Here is a 16841-nt window from a genome sequence, read left to right on the forward strand (position 1 = left end):
CCTGAAAAACAGGCTTGGGGCTTAAATGGTTAAAATGTTTTACCATAATGTCTAATTGTGCATTGTATTACATCGCCCTATTTTATCTAGTTTAGCTTTTCTTTTTCCGTTGTTTGTAATGGCAGAGATTAGGGATGAATAAAGTACAACTATAACCATAATCATATTAAAGCATTTCAATCCATAGAAAGGTCTGTGCCATGCATTTCAGTAGAGGAACACTTTATTGCCTTTTGTTTTACAGTCACGACTCGCACTAGCTGCTTGCCGCTCAATCAAAATCAAAAGACCCCCAACTTCCTGAAAAACCGTCATCTATATTTCATTGATTGAACAACATATTTTCAAACGTTGAAATAGTATCTTTAATTACACATCGAATCAACATTGATTTTTCAACCTCAACCAAAAATAACCAATTTAACCTAAATCCAATGTTGAATTAATGTATTTTGCTATCTGGGTAGCGACGCGGTCAAATCCTCAATTTATAATTTATAACAAGATACTAACAAGCTAAGGTCTAATTACGCAACCAAGTCTCAAGGCATTTCCTGTTATAGTCACGAAATAAATGTAATCTATTGATTCGTGTTCGTTTTCATCTGTTTTCAAATAAACAAAGTATTGGCTTTCAGAATATTAAACATGTTTCGGCAAATTCAGATGATAAATACAACTTTGAAGCTTTTAACGGCATAATTACAAGTGGAGAACGGAGTAATTTAACGTCACAGCAAGCATAACAACAGCCAGTGTTTCTTGCGCAAACGCAAAAATACACAAACGCACACACACACACACTCGCGAGCTTCCCCCAGACCAGTAATACAAACGAAAAAACGTGTTTTCGGGTCAATGTGACTGATTTCGATAGAGCAAGTCACATTTGGTTTAGGCACGAAACATACTACCAGTAGAAATACATTGCTTTTAAAATCGCTTTGTGTCGAATCAATAGTCAGATTATATTTCGTGACTATAACACGAAATGCTGTGAGACTGGGTTGAATTACACCAGTGAGTGCTTCATCACAACATCCAACTTCATTCGCCACTAGAAAAAAACCCACAGAGAAAGGTAGGCTACGTGCATGTGTTGTGTTATCTAGAAAGCTAACGTTAAGTTTAAGCTACGTTAGACTTGGTTTCAAATCGATTAAGCATTGCAAAGAGAAGACAAAACGGTAAATGAACAGTCGAACCGCCAAGGGATTCATTTTGACTAACCCTGATACTGACGGGCTGTAGAAAGAGAGAGAGAGAGAGAGAGAGAGATGCCTCGTTTATTTCCCCTGTGTTATTATCAGAGGTTACTGTAAACTTTTGAATCATGTAGTTCATCTACTTTTAGTAGTTTGTTTAAATGTTTTAATTATGTTGTTTTTGTTGGTAGAAGTGCATCATTGATTTATTGTAAATTTAATCTTTTTGATCTGTTATGATGATAAACTGAAGCAATTTCAAAATTAACCCAATTAAGTGAGTTTTAAATAATCCTACTTAGTTTATAAGGAAATTATGAAGAGGAACAAATTAAATGATTTGAAAACGATATCTATGTAGGTGCTGACGCTGTTGGCGGTTCTAGTGTTAACATACATTTAAATTAAATATGTGTAATGGCAAATGCCATATATGATTTTCTTACCTGGAATTCTGCCTTTTTGAACAGACTTTTTGAGTGAGTCCTCGCTATATTGTCTGCAGTTCTAGGGTTAATATGAATCTAATATGATTGTCATCGGTCTAAATTAGATTTCAAATGATTAGCTGTGTATGTTGAAGATCATAGTGTGGGTTGAATCCATTTTCATAACCACTGATTTAAATGCGGAAACTGGGCTTATTCATCAGAATTTCCTATGACTTGCTTGGCCTGAGCAATGACTTGACTTGCTTGACCTGTGCAATGACTTGACTTTCTTGACTCTCATCACAGTGACTTGGGACTTGCTTGATACTTGTAGGTCAAGACTTGAGACTTGCTCATGACTTGCACATGTAGGACTTACTACCTCTGGTATTTACTGACAGTGAGCTGTGAAAATATAACACTGTGCAGACGTGCAACATTCTGCTGCAGTAGAATCCACTAATTGACATAAGACTAACATTCCTGACAATAGATCTCAATAGTCATCTTTTATGGTGTAAATGCCTTTTTAATAATAACATTTTTGAATGGAACATTCTCAACATGAATGAATGAATCCAAATAAATATAACTTAAATATGTGGAAAAATACTGTGTTTGAAATGTATAATTCAAATGAGATGTTAGCTTTTTTTTTTATATATATACTGTATGTTGTATTCCAGTCTCCCTTCAGATATGTTAAGTGGCATTCAACACAATGCTGCTCACCTCCTTCAGTTGGGAGACAAGCTGGTTCAGGTTCAGCATTATGGGGGGACAGGGCTGCTGAGCCTGGAGATGGATCTGTTGGTCCGGAATTTTGGAGAAACCAGCTTGAGTGCACTAGAATTTGAAAATACACAGCCGGAACAAATCTGCCACTTCCTTACAGAGCCCCTCCTGCAACACACACAAACGTGCACATGACCAATGAGGGCAAGAGATAAGTTTGTGCACAGATGGAAAGCCGGGCCGGCTAAAATGATTGGTCGTGCTTTTTACAGTACTACGGCTTCCACAGATGACATTTTTTTATGGATTTTTTGTCAAAGCACTTAAAGTGGACCTATCATGCTATATTTGAATAATATAGTGTAGGACCATACCTATATAAGGTATATTTATACTTTTTATTTTTCAAAATAACAAACAGATCATGCATTTTAGCCATTCCTCATTTCGCTCAATTTAACACTGTCTTTGCATGGGCTGATTCTGTGAGAACAGCACCATCTACAGGCCTGGCATATGTACTACAGCGTCTCCAGCGCTTTCGAACGGCAATGTCCGTGGCTGTCTCCTCCTGATTGGTGAAGTTGGCCCAATAGCCGTAGCGCCACTTCTGTGACGTCAGAGAAGTGTTCAAATCTGGATAATTCTGTATCAGATCCATTGCAGCCCCTTTTTTAGAGATTTGGGTATGGAGGAAAATAGAGAGGGTTGTGTTTTCTGACACTTGGTGAGTTCCCTGGAACACCGGGGACACATATTCATGTATAAAACACATACAAAAGTGCATTTTGCATGATACTGTAGGTCACCTTTAAGATATTCATTGCTATCCGGATGTTAAGAGCATTCCATGGAATATAACAAAAAGTGTATCTTGAGCCGGTTTCTCAAACTTACCTATCCCACCTTTAATGTCAGCTTAGTAAAAAAAAAAGAAATTATTATTTAAAATGGACTACGCTTAGCTAACAGACTAATTTCCACCACTCATGGACCACACCCACTTTTTCTTTTGAAAAGATGGGAGATGGGAAAATAAGGACTGTGTGAGAGCCATTACCCTCTCATATCAATTTTTCTGACCTCAGCACCATCACCATGGAGACACTATAAACTTGACCACACACTGCATATTTAATAGCCATGATTTAGATCTGTACTGCACTACTGTACACTTGAGCCTCTCTAAATCTACCCTGTGTTTAAAGTATATGATACCACCACAACCACATGAAGGTATACGCATGCGCTGCATCCACTGTAAAGCAAAGAGCTTATCACTTCTGCTCCCAGAAAACATGTTACATCTCTCTAAGAGGATTGGCTTACATGAAATTGTATTGATACCGAAGCTTTTACAGGGTATCTGCAGGATTCATAGAGATGAATTTACTACCTTTTACTACCTTTTTTACTACCTCCACAATATTTTTTACTACCAACACGACATCAAGCAGCAGCCCTTTTTGGACTACTAATTATAAGGTATTAGTGTGACACTGTCACACCCGTCATACATATCAGGTACACTAATGTTTAATTGTGATCATTAAGTATTGTCATTGTCAATTGTGTTTTTTTTTGTAGTGTTGAGTTGACCCTTAGCCCTAATAAAGTGAGTAATAACCTTGACACTTCTTAAACACATATCACTTAACAACCATAAATATTAATAATAAAGTGTCACATCACACACACTTACTCACAAACACGCATTCTCTCACAAACACGCATTCTCACACACACACACACACACACACACACACACACACACACACACACACACACACACACACACACACACACACACACACACACACACACACACACACACACACACACACACACACACACACACACACACACACACACACACACACACACACACACACACACACACTTAAGCAGTTACTGGTGCGTATTAATAATGCGTATTAATGAAAAAAATTGAAAATCAATCAAATAAATAACTTTAATGAACAATATGCTCTGAGGACTACAGCTTTCAAAGATCTGCTTCAATATAACATTCACCATATTTAAACACAATAACGTGTGTGAGGAGTGCATGTATGCACATGTCTGTGGGTGCGCCTTTGTATGGATGTTGTTGTTGTTGCAATCTACATTGTATCTAAGTGAATCATTTAAAACAATAACTGTAGGGGTGTACGTGTGTGTGTGTTTGTGTGTGCGTGTGCCTGCATTCGTCTGTGGGTGTGCCTGTGTGCAGTTGTTGCAATCTACATTGTATCTAAGAGAAACATTTAAAACAATAACTGTGAGGGGTGTACAGTCACAGAAGTCTCAGTTGTGAGGACTTATCTTCAATTATTTTCTCCAATTTGCAGAGCTCTTCTTTTTTTTCTTTCTGCCTTCTGCGAAGGGTATTGGACTTGATTATCAGTTCAGCCATTTTGGACCCAGCCTTTCCCTCAGCCTGCTCGGCCAACTTGTCCGCGTCCTTTTCCAGTGAGTGACAAACACGGCGAAGTACCTCTTCCTGTCTTCTGAGGTCCAGAAGCTCCTCCCCCACTGCCTTCCTCCTCAGAGCATGGGCAGCACTCTCTCTCTTTTTCTTTTCACTGTCAAGGTACAGTCTGTACTGGGATCTAGCTGATGAGGCAGAGGCAAGGAGCTCCTTTGTGAGGGGCACTTTCAAAACACCACCACAACTGTTGATCCTGTCACAAACTAGTCTCAGTGATTCCAGTGTGCGGTCATGGAGATTGCATGTCTCCACCTCTTTGTTCACTGAAAATCCTCTTTCCACAGTGGCTTGGCCATGGGAAAGAAGGAGGAGACTCTGGCAAAACTGCAGCAAGTCAGGGTAAGGCCTGCTGAGGGTTGTGTAGAAGAACACATCAAGGCGGTCCTTCAGTGGCTTGAAAGCCAGGAAACGTTCATCCCGTCCTTCCACAGAGGTCAACGATTCGAACTGTTGAATGATAACATCACCTACAATATTGACAAAAACATAATCATTAATGACATTTAAGTACATTTCAAAGTAGAACACCCTTAGAACATGGCCTTCATTTGAATGACCTTCCCTGTCCCTAGACATACTGTATTTTTTCTTACCAGCTGGAATGCCACCTGTCAATCTCTTTCCCTGAAGGAATGTCTGCACTACACTCTTCATTTGCTTGATGCACCACTCCGGTTCTTGGTGGATTTGTGTGGGATCAAGGCATGCAATGTGCCTAACCATTGGAACCTTTAGGGGGGATTTGTCTTGCAATTTCATGACAACCTTAACAAGGCACTGCAAACATTCTTTCCTGAAGGTTAGCAGAGAGAGCTCCCCTATCTTGCCTCCTGGTTTGCTCTGAAGGGCCTAACAAATAGAGAACATTAATGTTCATACAAGGATATTTATTTGTCACATATATAGAGATACTTGTGTAAAACCTGTGGGGAAAAGATGTTGGTTGTCTGCTCTCTGGGTGTGTGTGTGTGTGTGTGTGTGTGTGTGTGTGTGTGTGTGTGTGTGTGTGTGTGTGTGTGTGTGTGTGTGTGTGTGTGTGTGTGTGTGTGTGTGTGTGTGTGTGTGTGTGTGTGTGTGTGTGTGTGTGTGTGTGTGTGTGTGTGTGGGTGTGGGTGTGGGTGTGGGTGTGTTTGTGTGTGTGGGTGGGTGGGTGGGGGAGTGATGGGATATGTGAGTATAGTTCAGGATGAGTTCAGGATGCATAAACATTCACTGCTATGATTGGAAATTAAACTATGACAAGTTACACATTTAAAACAATCCTAACAATTTAACCAGAGTGAGAAAGAGGTTTGGTATATCCTCATGGCTGTGGTTCAGTTTAAGCCTCAATGCCAAAGGCCTGGTGGTGAAGACCACTGAAGTTTGAAAGATAACCATTAACAACCACACAATTACGATAGCTATATTGCTTACCACAGAGGTGGTTAAATAATGCCCAATGTTACTCATTCATTTTCTACCCTAATAGTTCGAATTAACTATTTATTTGTGCCGACAGCACATTTCATGTATGACATTGAAAGTATCTGCAGTAATTACCTTGATGGCAGATTCAGCACCCAGGCCGATGTCCACATTTTTCAGAGCCACCCAGTTCTTCTCCTCAGACACCTGGATTGTGATAAGTTGCAGTGGGCTTCGGTCCTGTATAAGTTCCCTTTTAACAAATCGCCGCAGTAAAGCCTTAAAAGAACAACAAAAACTGTTAGCAATCAAGTCACACCTGTCAACTGATACAGTTTAATCACATTCAAATAAAGACAGTTACTCTACAGGAATTACATTTCTTACCATCAGGAGTTCTTTCAGATCTTTAGCAAAAAAGGGCAGCACAGGCTCGTCGGTCTGATATTTGGTCAGGAAGGGGTTGAAGCTTCGTGCAACTGACAAGAAGAACTGGAGCTTTGGAATTATCAAATTATCATCCCGTGCTGCCAAAATGATATCATATGACGCCGTGTTTGGGTTTGTCACCTTTTTCTTCTGAACAGCATCAACATATGTTAAAAGCACAGGCCAAATGTCGACAGCTCTCTCAGCCACAGGGACATTTTCCACCCATCTGTGGCCACAGAAAGATCGGGGAAAGGTAGAAGATCCTGTGGTGGCGGTGTAATCTTCTCTACGGGCAGGAACATTGTGTAAGATGTAGTGCATAGCTCGCAACAGTTTGTCTACCTGCCATGTTGCGAATCCTGCCTTCATGGCATTGTGGAGGGTGTGCAAGCCACAACTGCCAACACTGATGAGTTGTGCATCCCCATGAAGCTCTGAATGTTCGTTCTGAAGGAGCTTCAGCAGCTTGAAGTTGACATTTGGGCCATCCATACTGACAGACAGCAGGTGTCTCAAGTTGAGTTGTGCAACACATTCCTGTGAATTGTCACAAAAAACAAAGTTTATTGAAAATTTTAATCTGTCCTGTGGTTTTTGGTTATTCATAAAATAGACAATAGATAGACAGTAAATACAGTGCCAGTAAGTATAAGTCAAACGTGTTTCCCCCTTTGTAGTACCAGTATGCATCTTTCAGAAATATTAACCAAATCCTTCATCAAAATGTGACCCTGCAAGGCGAAACCAGTCGCTTTGGTAAAATGTACAAAACTAAGTTATTGTTCTCATATGAACGGCCATAAACTAAGCTTTCCAACGATATGTATATTGAGGCTATTGCTAGAACAATCGTTAAGATAACTGTATCCAAAGTGGCATGGTTCTCCTGTCATGATAATGCTAGAAGAGGAGAAAATCACCTTTTTAAGCGGCGTTGACAAATGGTATGACTGCTAATGTGTTGCATCTTCACCGGGCTTAACAGTCAAAACGTATGTTTTTCCGTGATTTGTCCACGATATGAAATGATATGTAGACTGTATACTGTCAAATTATGCGAAAACATGAAATTCAACATTTTAACCCGGATGTTTGTTTACCGTGGATTTTCTCAAAATAGCATTGAGCGCAAAGCGACTGATATCGCCTTGCAGGGTCACAAAACACACCCGACACACACGTCGTGTAGGCTAAAGCTTAGGCTAACTATGACATAAACATTTTCAAATGGGCATATAACGACAATAAGAAAGAACAAACAAGAAAATATCAACTCACTTTAATGCTTTGCAGCAAGTCTTCAGCCCTTGCATGTCCAAGAAACTGTGACCCAAAATATGAAGACGTCACGCGGTCATCTCTCCAGAACCGAACGTGAATATCCATTTGCTTCTTCTTGGCGGACTGGTTCAGAGACTCGTCAAACATGACAACATATGGCCCAGAAGCATTGATGCTATTTATAAGAAGCTTCTTAAAATGTGGAGCAATGCCAAATCCAAGGATATACGATGTCTTATCTTTGCCACAAACAAAACTTTTGGCTATGTCGGAGTCAGTGAACATGTTTTCGAACAATTCCCCAATGCCCTCATTCGAATTGAATGAATGATGGTTAGCTGCTGTGTTCAGGCACCAGAGAACCTCAGCCCTGAGGGCTGATGTTTGTGGCGGTAACGTCTGCTGTTTGGCTATCGCAGCCGTGGTGGTGCTGGTGGCACTGGTTTGCTGCCGAGGTGGTGCGACTGTTGCTGATAAGTTGGCATGATCTGCCGCGATCTGTGTGGTGCTGCTGCTAGCATCGCAAAACAACGAAATCGGCAGCTGTCCCCCCCTCACCCGAAGCCGCTGCTGGTGTATAGCCGATCCACTGTGGGACTTGATAGCAGTAATGCCGTTCCAGGTAACATTTATAGTTTTTTTGCAGACACTGCAAAATGCTTCACGGTCATTTCCTATGACGGGTTTAAGCCAGTCTTTATATAAGGGGTCATCAACCCATAATTGCGAAAACTTGCACTTCCCCATTTCACACTAAATTTGCTCGAATTTGCTAACATCAGAAAAAGTAGACTGCAACTGTGGCAAAAGGCGGCTCTGCTAACGTCAATTGTTGGAAAAAGGCGGAAAATGTTGTAAGCGTCGCTGAGTCCACACAGGTTACCTCTACGTCATTGCTATCAACTACGCCTCACTCAGGTCCTGTTAGCACCGTATATATTTTTAAACTACGTAGGCTAGATGAAATTCAAACATGCAGACACAAATAATAAGCAAACAATGGAAACTCATTATATATTGAGGCAGAGTTTTAAAAAAATTACTACCAAGTCAAATTGCGTTTGTTACCTTTTACTACCTTTCAAGGGCCTTAATTTGGGTAGATTCTTTTTACTACCTTTTACTACCGCGCGGACACCCTGTTTTAACAGGAATACACTCATCTGGATCTGCTTCATGTGGCATTTGAGTGCTGATAATAATAATAATAATAATAATAATAATAATAATAATAATAATGGATTACATTTTTTATTAGAGCGCTTTTACAGGTGCTCAAAGCGCTTTACAAATACACATTACACATATTAGACATGTAAGAGTCATTACTGTGGACATTACCCACAGGAGCAAATGCGGGTAAAGTGTCTTGCCCAAGGACACAACGGCCTGACGCAGTGGCGGCCGAGGCGGGATTCGAACTGGAGTTCACCAACGCCCCTGATCTGTTTACCTTACTCACAGATGAGAGATATGAAGATGTGCTGTCTTACAGCCAATATATTCATTCCATATGTCAGGAGGAAAATCAAGTGTTGCAGCATGTCTCATTGTTTTATTTGCTGAAGTGTGTGAAAAAAGTCATCTCTTGATGTCTATTTCTGTGTATGGCTTCTTTATGCCAGATGCAGGTGCTGTAAAAACTGTTGCTTTGGTAAAACGTAAATAATATGTGTCAAGTGATTCCAAGCAATTTTAAGAGTTTAGTCAACTTTTGCATTTTTTGAGTTGGCGAAATTTACTTTTTTTTGTTTTCCTCTACTCAAGTATGTGTTACTTTGCTAAAACTTAAAAAATATGTGTCAAGTGGTTCCAAGCAATTATAGGAGTTGGGTAAATTCACTAATGTGATTTTTTTTCTGCATGCGAAAAGATGAGATGAGCCTACAATTAAAAGCCAACATATTAAGTGTAACCAATGCAAATAACAATCTGCTAAGAACCACATAAGACAAGAATAAATAAAGTAAATTATAAAACACAATTGAGTTGCCAGAGCTTATATGACAAACTCTTCCTGTTTTCAATCCAACCCTTTGAATATTTGATAGACGACAGCCTCCACGTGGCCTCCTCTGCAAGTAACAAGAAATGTTGCAAGACCAACTTGTGAAACTAATGTCGCAAACCAAACGTCGAGCTGGGAGGCTTAGGACCGGCGGACGGGCAGTCATCCCGACCGTCGAAAAACGAGGCCTGTCAGTGCTTCAACTCAATGTCGAGGGTCTAACAACCGCCAAACTCGAAGTCCTGCGTCACGTGGCTGATTCCAACGGGGCAGCGGTTCTGCTCCTGCAGGAGACAAACTGCACATCAGACAACATCCTCAAGATCCCTGGGTTCCATCTCGCTGGGTCCATCTACAGCAAGCAACACGGTGTGGCAACGTTCGTCCGGACTGAAATAAGCTGGTCAGCCAGTAGCCAATCCCCACTAGGCCCTAACATCGAGTGGCTGGTTACAAAAATCCAGGTCAACGTATATAAGCCCCTACCATCAGAGCTGTCCACGACGTCACTCCCATCAATAACTGCACCCGCCATCTATGCAGGTGACTTCAACTGTCACACACAGACTGGGGTTAAAACTACACCTAATGGAGTGGCGCTGAGTGAATGGGCCTCCAACACTGATGCGCTGTTGCTGTATGACCCCAAGGAGCCTCCAACCTTCTTCTCTGCACGCTGGAACACCTCCACCAACCCGGACCTGGCCTTCGCCATATGACACAGTAACGACCCGAAACCGGAGAGACGCGTCCTGGACAGGTTTCCCCGCTCACATCACCGACCATCCATCATTAAATTCTCATCACTGGTGGAACCGGTACCAGGGAAACCCGTCAAGTGATGGAACTTCCGAAAGGCCAACTGGGAGTCGTATGCTGAGGAGACTGAAAGAAGGTCAGCTGGCCTGCCAGACCCAGACACAGCCGACCTGGATGCGGCCTATGCAGCCTACTGCCAGGTCCTCCTGGGTGCGGCAAAGAAGACCATCCCACGTGGCTATAACAGGAATTACATCCCAGGTTGGGACGAGGAATGCAGCCACCTTCTGTGTGACCACCAGAGGGCTAGCTCCAGAGAAGGGGTGGATGTGACTGCAGCAGCACTGCTCAAGAAGCTGGATATCACCCGCAGGGCCAGATGGACAGAGGTCGTTGAATCAATCGACTTCACCCATTCTAGTCGCAAGGCGTGGCAGACCATCAACCAGCTTACAGGCAGAAATACAACACCCCACAGCTGCCCAGTCACAGCAAACGCCATCGCATCCCAGCTCCTGAAGAACGGCCGCTTCCCGGATGCTGACAAAGGCTTTGCCCGACTGACATCGCGTGAGGTGTCTTGCATCTCGGGAGCGGCCAGTGTCGATTCCAACCTCTCGGGAGAATTCACAGCAGAGGAACTCAGTGAGGCCATGAGCAAGCTCAAGCCAGGCAAATCCCCTGGCCGTGACAACATCCACCCGGAGTTCGTCATCCACCAGAGCACAACAACATCTGGCTGGCTCTGTGCTTTCTATACATCATGCTACCAGAGATTAAAGCTCCCAAAGACTTGGCGCCGTGCCTCTGTCATAGCTCTGCCGAAGCCAAATAAATCTGCAGAAGACCCCAAGTCATACAGACCAATCTCGTTGCTCTGTGTCCCACTTAAGATCTTGGAGAGGATGATCCATAGCGGCATCGAGCCAGTGGTGGACTCACAGCTCCCACGGGAACAAGCTGGTTTCCGTCGTGGAAGATCAACAGCAGACTAGGTAACACTACTCTGTCAGGACATCGAGGACAGCTTCCAGGACAATGAGAAAGCTGGGGTAGTGTACCTAGATCTGACTGCTGCATATCACACCGTGTGGCACCGGGGACTCCACCTGAAGCTGCTGAGGACAATACCGGAGCGCCACATGGTGAAGTTCATCATGGAGACACTTTCCAACCGTAGCTTCATCCTCCAGACCAGCAGTGGCCAGTGCAGTAGGCTCAGAAGACTGAAGAACGGGGTACCGCAGGGGTCTGTTCTCTCTCCGATGCTGTTCAATGTTTACATCCACGACCTACCTGATACAGCATCCAGAAAGTATGGCTACGCAGACGATCTTGCCATCATGCTGAGCCGACCAACGTGGAAGGCGATGGAAGAGGGTCTTAACGAAGACATGGGCACACTAGTAGCATACCTTCGAAGGTGGCGTCTACAGCTCAGCGTCGGAAAGACAGTCGCAGCGGCATACCACCTTAGCACCAGAGAAGCGAGGAGGGAACTTGAGGTGCGCGTCAACAACAAATGTCAGGAGGTCCAGCAAGCCCCGAAGTATCTTGGAGTGTATCTGGATCGGACATTATCCTTTAAAAAACACCTGGAAGATGTCAAGGCCAAGGTGACATCCAGGGTTGCGCTGATCCGCCGCCTCGCTGGAACAACCTGGGGAGCCTCCGCTAAGACGCTGCGAATATCCACTCAAGCCCTGGTCTTCTCTGCAGCGGAATACTGCGCCCCAGTCTGGAGCAGAAGCCCTCATGCAAAAAAGGTCGACGTGGCTATCAATAGCTCCCTCCGAATAATAACTGGATGCTTAAAGCCTACCCCTGTGTTCCTCTTGCCAGTCTTCGCGGGAATAGCACCGGCCGGCCTCCGACGGGAGGCTGCCACCCTCACCCTGGCCAGGAAGGCACAAAAGTATGACTGGCACATCCTGCACAACATCACAATAACACAAGCACCTCCAAGCAGACTCAAGTCCCGCCACCCCTACAACAAAGCAGCACAAGAGATGCTCAACTCCACCTCTGAGGACATCTCCAGAGATGCATGGTTGGCAGCAGCTTGGAAGCAGGAGTGGGAGTCAGCCGGGCCCTCCCGAATCCACAGTTACATCTGGGACCCAGGAGATGGCGCCATTGGAGGAGACGAAATACCGCGCCGGCAGTGGACCACTCTGAACCGTCTACGAACTGGGGTCGGTCGCTTTAAAACATCGATGAAGACGTGGGGCTTGGCGGACAGTGCGGCATGCGAGTGCGCATCTGCCCCTTATATAGACCACCCTCGGAAGCCAGCCTCTTAGACCTAGGACCAGAAATGCGGGCATGGCTACACGACACCGAGTTGGACCTCTAACGTTACACGAAAGAAGAAGAAGAGGAATATTTGATAGCATTGAAACATTGCAGATTAAACAAATGGATTTAGAAAAGAGAACGTTATGGAAATGTTAATACATTTTATTCACATAAGCAGCAGAAAGAGCTTTCAAACGGTTTTCATAAAACAGTAACATGTAACAAAACATAACATTAACATACATGTAACACTGACACAGGAGAAAGTCTTAACATTTGTGTTAACAACTTAAAGTTACTCTTAAGGTAAGTGCTGCTAATGACCTACAAAAAGCTAGAACTTATACTTAAATAGTATTTTCTGTTTGTTAAGGCTCCTATAAAAACAGACACAGTTGACAAAATCCTGGCTTTTAAGAACAATGTTTGTCATGTCTTGACTAATGTTTTTTTGCCTAACCCATTTTGGTTTTAAAACAGAACAAAGGCATTTGTAATTTATTTCAACCAATCTTTAACGATTTATTTTCAATTATCTGGTTTATGTGACAGCTTAATTCAGATAGATGTTAATTAAGAAGATCCCTGATGTTAAGTTGACCAGAATGTTTATTTCCACTGTTTACAACATGTAAGAAGCAACCCCACAATACATTTTTTATTTAATGTTGTTCTTTATTATTTCTAATGTCACACATCTACATGTTATGTTATTGTGTTCTTGCTAAGCAGTATTTTATTTGGAAATGCTGTTTCAGGCTGTTTTCAGAGAGAAGAACCATAAGAAGAAGAAGTCTTCTTCTGTGGTTGTAAATAAGTATGGAGTAAGGCTAGTAAGTTGAATTAAGTGTACCTGCAGCAGAGCAGTGTAGGCAAGAGAATACGTGTATGTTCAAAGTTTTACTCGTAGAACAAAAAAGTGGTGACGAGGGAAGAAAGACAACTGGTGACCGCCTAATCTGTGGCTGCAACGCTTACAAATAACCATCTAATAGAGAAATATTTGTATATACATACAACTGGTGTATTATCTCAATATAATGTATTAATATTATTCTGGTATCATGCAAGCATGTAAATGTAGAATAGAATGGGAGGGATGAAACCCTCTTTAATGGTCACACATGCAGAGCACACAGCACACAGTGAAATTTGGCCTCTGCTTTTAACCCATCCTAGTACCAGGAGTCTATGCCAGGAGCAGTGGGCAGCTATTGTACAGCACCCAGGGAGCAATGGGAGTGGGGAGGGATGTCCGGTGCCTTGCTCAAGGGCACCACGGCAGGGGCCAGGAGGTAAACTGGGACCTCTCCAAGTAGCAGTCATACTCCATATTTAGGTCTGGTCAGGGACTTGAACCGGCGACCCTATACGGCTCACAGTCCAAGCCCCTACTGACTGTAGTTAATCAGAATAAGTGTAAAGTGGGTCGGGGAGCATATCTGAACAACTAATGTTTTGTTATGTGGTTAAACGTTTTGTAAGAAATTAAATGCTGATTTACATTCAGAAGAGCATAACTCATTTTAATCAAAAAGTTTATCATCAATATACTGTATATTCATAAAAGGAAATTACACCAAATGTGATGAACATTTCAAATCTAGTTGTCGGTTTAGTTGAGTTGTTAAGTGGGTTATGGAGTGCAACCTCAGTTCTGGCTACCAGTGAATCTGACACACTGGTCCTTTTTACAAAAACATTTTTTTTAAAAGATCAACTGATTTCAGGCAAGATGACTGAAGAAGAAACGAAACACTTAGTATGTACCACTGTTAACTCACCTGAATCAGTGCCTTCAACAACGCTTTAATGTGCTGACCAACTGCTCCTCCCTTTGCATTGAACAGCTCCAGAAGCTTTGGCGTGTACCTGTCCAGCATGAAACATAAATGTTGACTCAAGTGGAACCGCAGTGCATCTTTGGAACTGCTCATTTATCTGCAACACATTTTAAAAATTGGGAAATTATTAGAGACATAATGAATATGTTATAAAATACACAAGCCAGTTTAAAAATGAATGGGGTCAGCTTGTCGGTTACAATATGTTGCCAAAATCTAAAGCTGAAAATGTAGGCAAATTAAATGCACTGACAAAATAATGCAAATTCGACAAGCAGTCAGTGCCTCTGTATCAGGTACAGCAAATGCTTTGTCCCTGTGTCCACCTAAAGTCAATTCAGACATCATGTCACAATTCCGTCTGATAAATGCTTAAGACCTGGAAGACATTATCCAACATCTGAAATCCTCCTCCTGTAGCCTCCACATCATCCCGACAGGATTTTCAAAACTCATTGCTTGGCCTCAGATATACTACACATACAGGACTGTCTCAGAAAATTAGAATATTGTGATAAAGTTCTTTATTTTCTGTAATGCAATTAAAAAAACAAAAATGTCATACATTCTGGATTCATTACAAATCAACTGAAATATTGCAAGCCTTTTATTATTTTAATATTGCTGATTATGGCATACAGCTTAAGAAAACTCAAAAATCCTATCTCAAAAAATTAGAATAGTTCCTCAGACCAAGTAAAAAAAAAAAGATTTATAACAGCAAAACACAATCAAACATTTGAAAATGTCCATTAATGCACTCAGTACTTGGTTGGGAATCCTTTTGCACGGATTACTGCATCAATGCGGCGTGGCATGGAGGCAATCAGCCTGTGGCATTGCTGAGGTGTTATGGATGCCCAGGATGCTTCAATAGCGGCCTTTAGCTCATTAGCATTGTTGGGTCTGGTGTCTTTCAGCTTCTTCTTCACAATACCCCACATATTCTCTATGGGGTTCAGGTCAGGGGAATTTGCAGGCCAATCGAGGACAGTAATGCCATGGTCAGTACACCAGTTACTGGTGGTTTTGGCACTGTGGGCAGGTGCCAGATCATGCTGGAAAATGAATTCCTCATCTCCATAGAGCTTTTCAGCAGACGGAAGCATGTAGTACTCTAAAATCTCTTGGTACACAGTTGCATTTACTCTGGGCTTGATGAAACACAGTGGACCAACACCAGCAGCTGACATGGCTCCCCAAACCATCGCTGACTGTGGGAACTTCACACTGGATTTCAAGCAACTTGGATTTTGCTCCTCTCCAGCCTTTCTCCAGACTCTGGCGCCTTGACTTCCAAATGAAATACAAAACTTGCTTTCGTCTGAAAAGAGGACTTTGGACCACTGTGCAACTGTCCAGTGCTTCTTTTCCTTAGCCCAAGTCAGACGCCTCTTCCGTTGTCTTGAGTTCAGAAGTGGCTTGACCATGGGAATACGGCTATTGTAGCCCATTTCCCGGACACGTCTGTGAACAGTGACTTTTGATACCTGGACTCCAGCTTCAGTCCACTGTCTTTGAAGCTCCCCCAAATTCTGGAAGCGACTCTTCTTCACAATGCTGTTAAGGCTGCGGTCATCTCTCTTGGTTGTGCAGCGTTTCCTGCCACATTTCCCCCTTCCAACAGACTTTTTGTGGATGTGCTTTGAAACTGCACTCTGTGAACAGCTTGCTCTTTGAGAAATTTCTTTTTGTGTCTTACCCTCCTGATGGAGGGTGTCAATGACGGTCCTCTGGACAGCAGTCAGATCAGCAGTCTTCCCCATACTTGTGATTTAGTTTACTGAACCAAGCTGAGTGTTTTTCAAGGCTCAGGAAACCCTTGCAGGTGTTTCGAGTTAATTAGACGATTCAAGTGATTCGTTGAACACCCTACTAGTATACTTTTTCATGATATTCTAATATTTAGAGATAGGATATTTGAGTTTTCTTAAGCTGTATGCCATAATC

General features: G+C 42.6%; 3 protein-coding genes across 9 annotated transcripts in view; 1 reads left to right on the plus strand and 2 right to left on the minus strand.

Annotated features, from left to right (window-relative positions):
* The window catches only part of LOC307013109 (uncharacterized protein), a 98777-nt gene that overhangs the window by 69611 nt on the left and 12325 nt on the right, over positions 1-16841 (minus strand). For 3 of the 5 annotated variants that reach the window (XM_079640367.1, XM_079640370.1, XM_079640368.1), the window contains exon 4: positions 14832-14919. The exons of 1 other annotated variant lie outside the window; for it this stretch is intronic. In XM_079640367.1, the coding sequence (XP_079496493.1) occupies positions 14832-14919 (88 nt within the window). Of the gene's footprint in view, positions 1-14831; positions 14989-16841 lie in introns of all 5 variants that reach the window. One more of the 5 variants, XM_079640366.1, reaches the window with a different exon arrangement.
* LOC307013107 (4-galactosyl-N-acetylglucosaminide 3-alpha-L-fucosyltransferase 9-like) overlaps positions 1-16841 on the plus strand; it is a 96574-nt gene that overhangs the window by 47252 nt on the left and 32481 nt on the right. The window lies entirely within an intron of this gene.
* LOC307013106 (uncharacterized protein) lies at positions 4330-8792 on the minus strand. Its single transcript, XM_079640359.1, has 5 exons — positions 7980-8792; positions 6657-7238; positions 6405-6548; positions 5456-5711; positions 4330-5329 (listed from the first exon to the last, which is right to left on the minus strand). The coding sequence occupies exons 1-5, from the start codon at positions 8727-8729 to the stop codon at positions 4668-4670; spliced, it is 2394 nt and encodes a 797-aa protein (XP_079496485.1). The 5' UTR covers positions 8730-8792; the 3' UTR covers positions 4330-4667.

This window comes from Notothenia rossii (assembly GCF_949606895.1).
Source record: "Notothenia rossii genome assembly, chromosome: 7".
NCBI classification, from domain to species: Eukaryota; Metazoa; Chordata; class Actinopteri; order Perciformes; family Nototheniidae; genus Notothenia; species Notothenia rossii.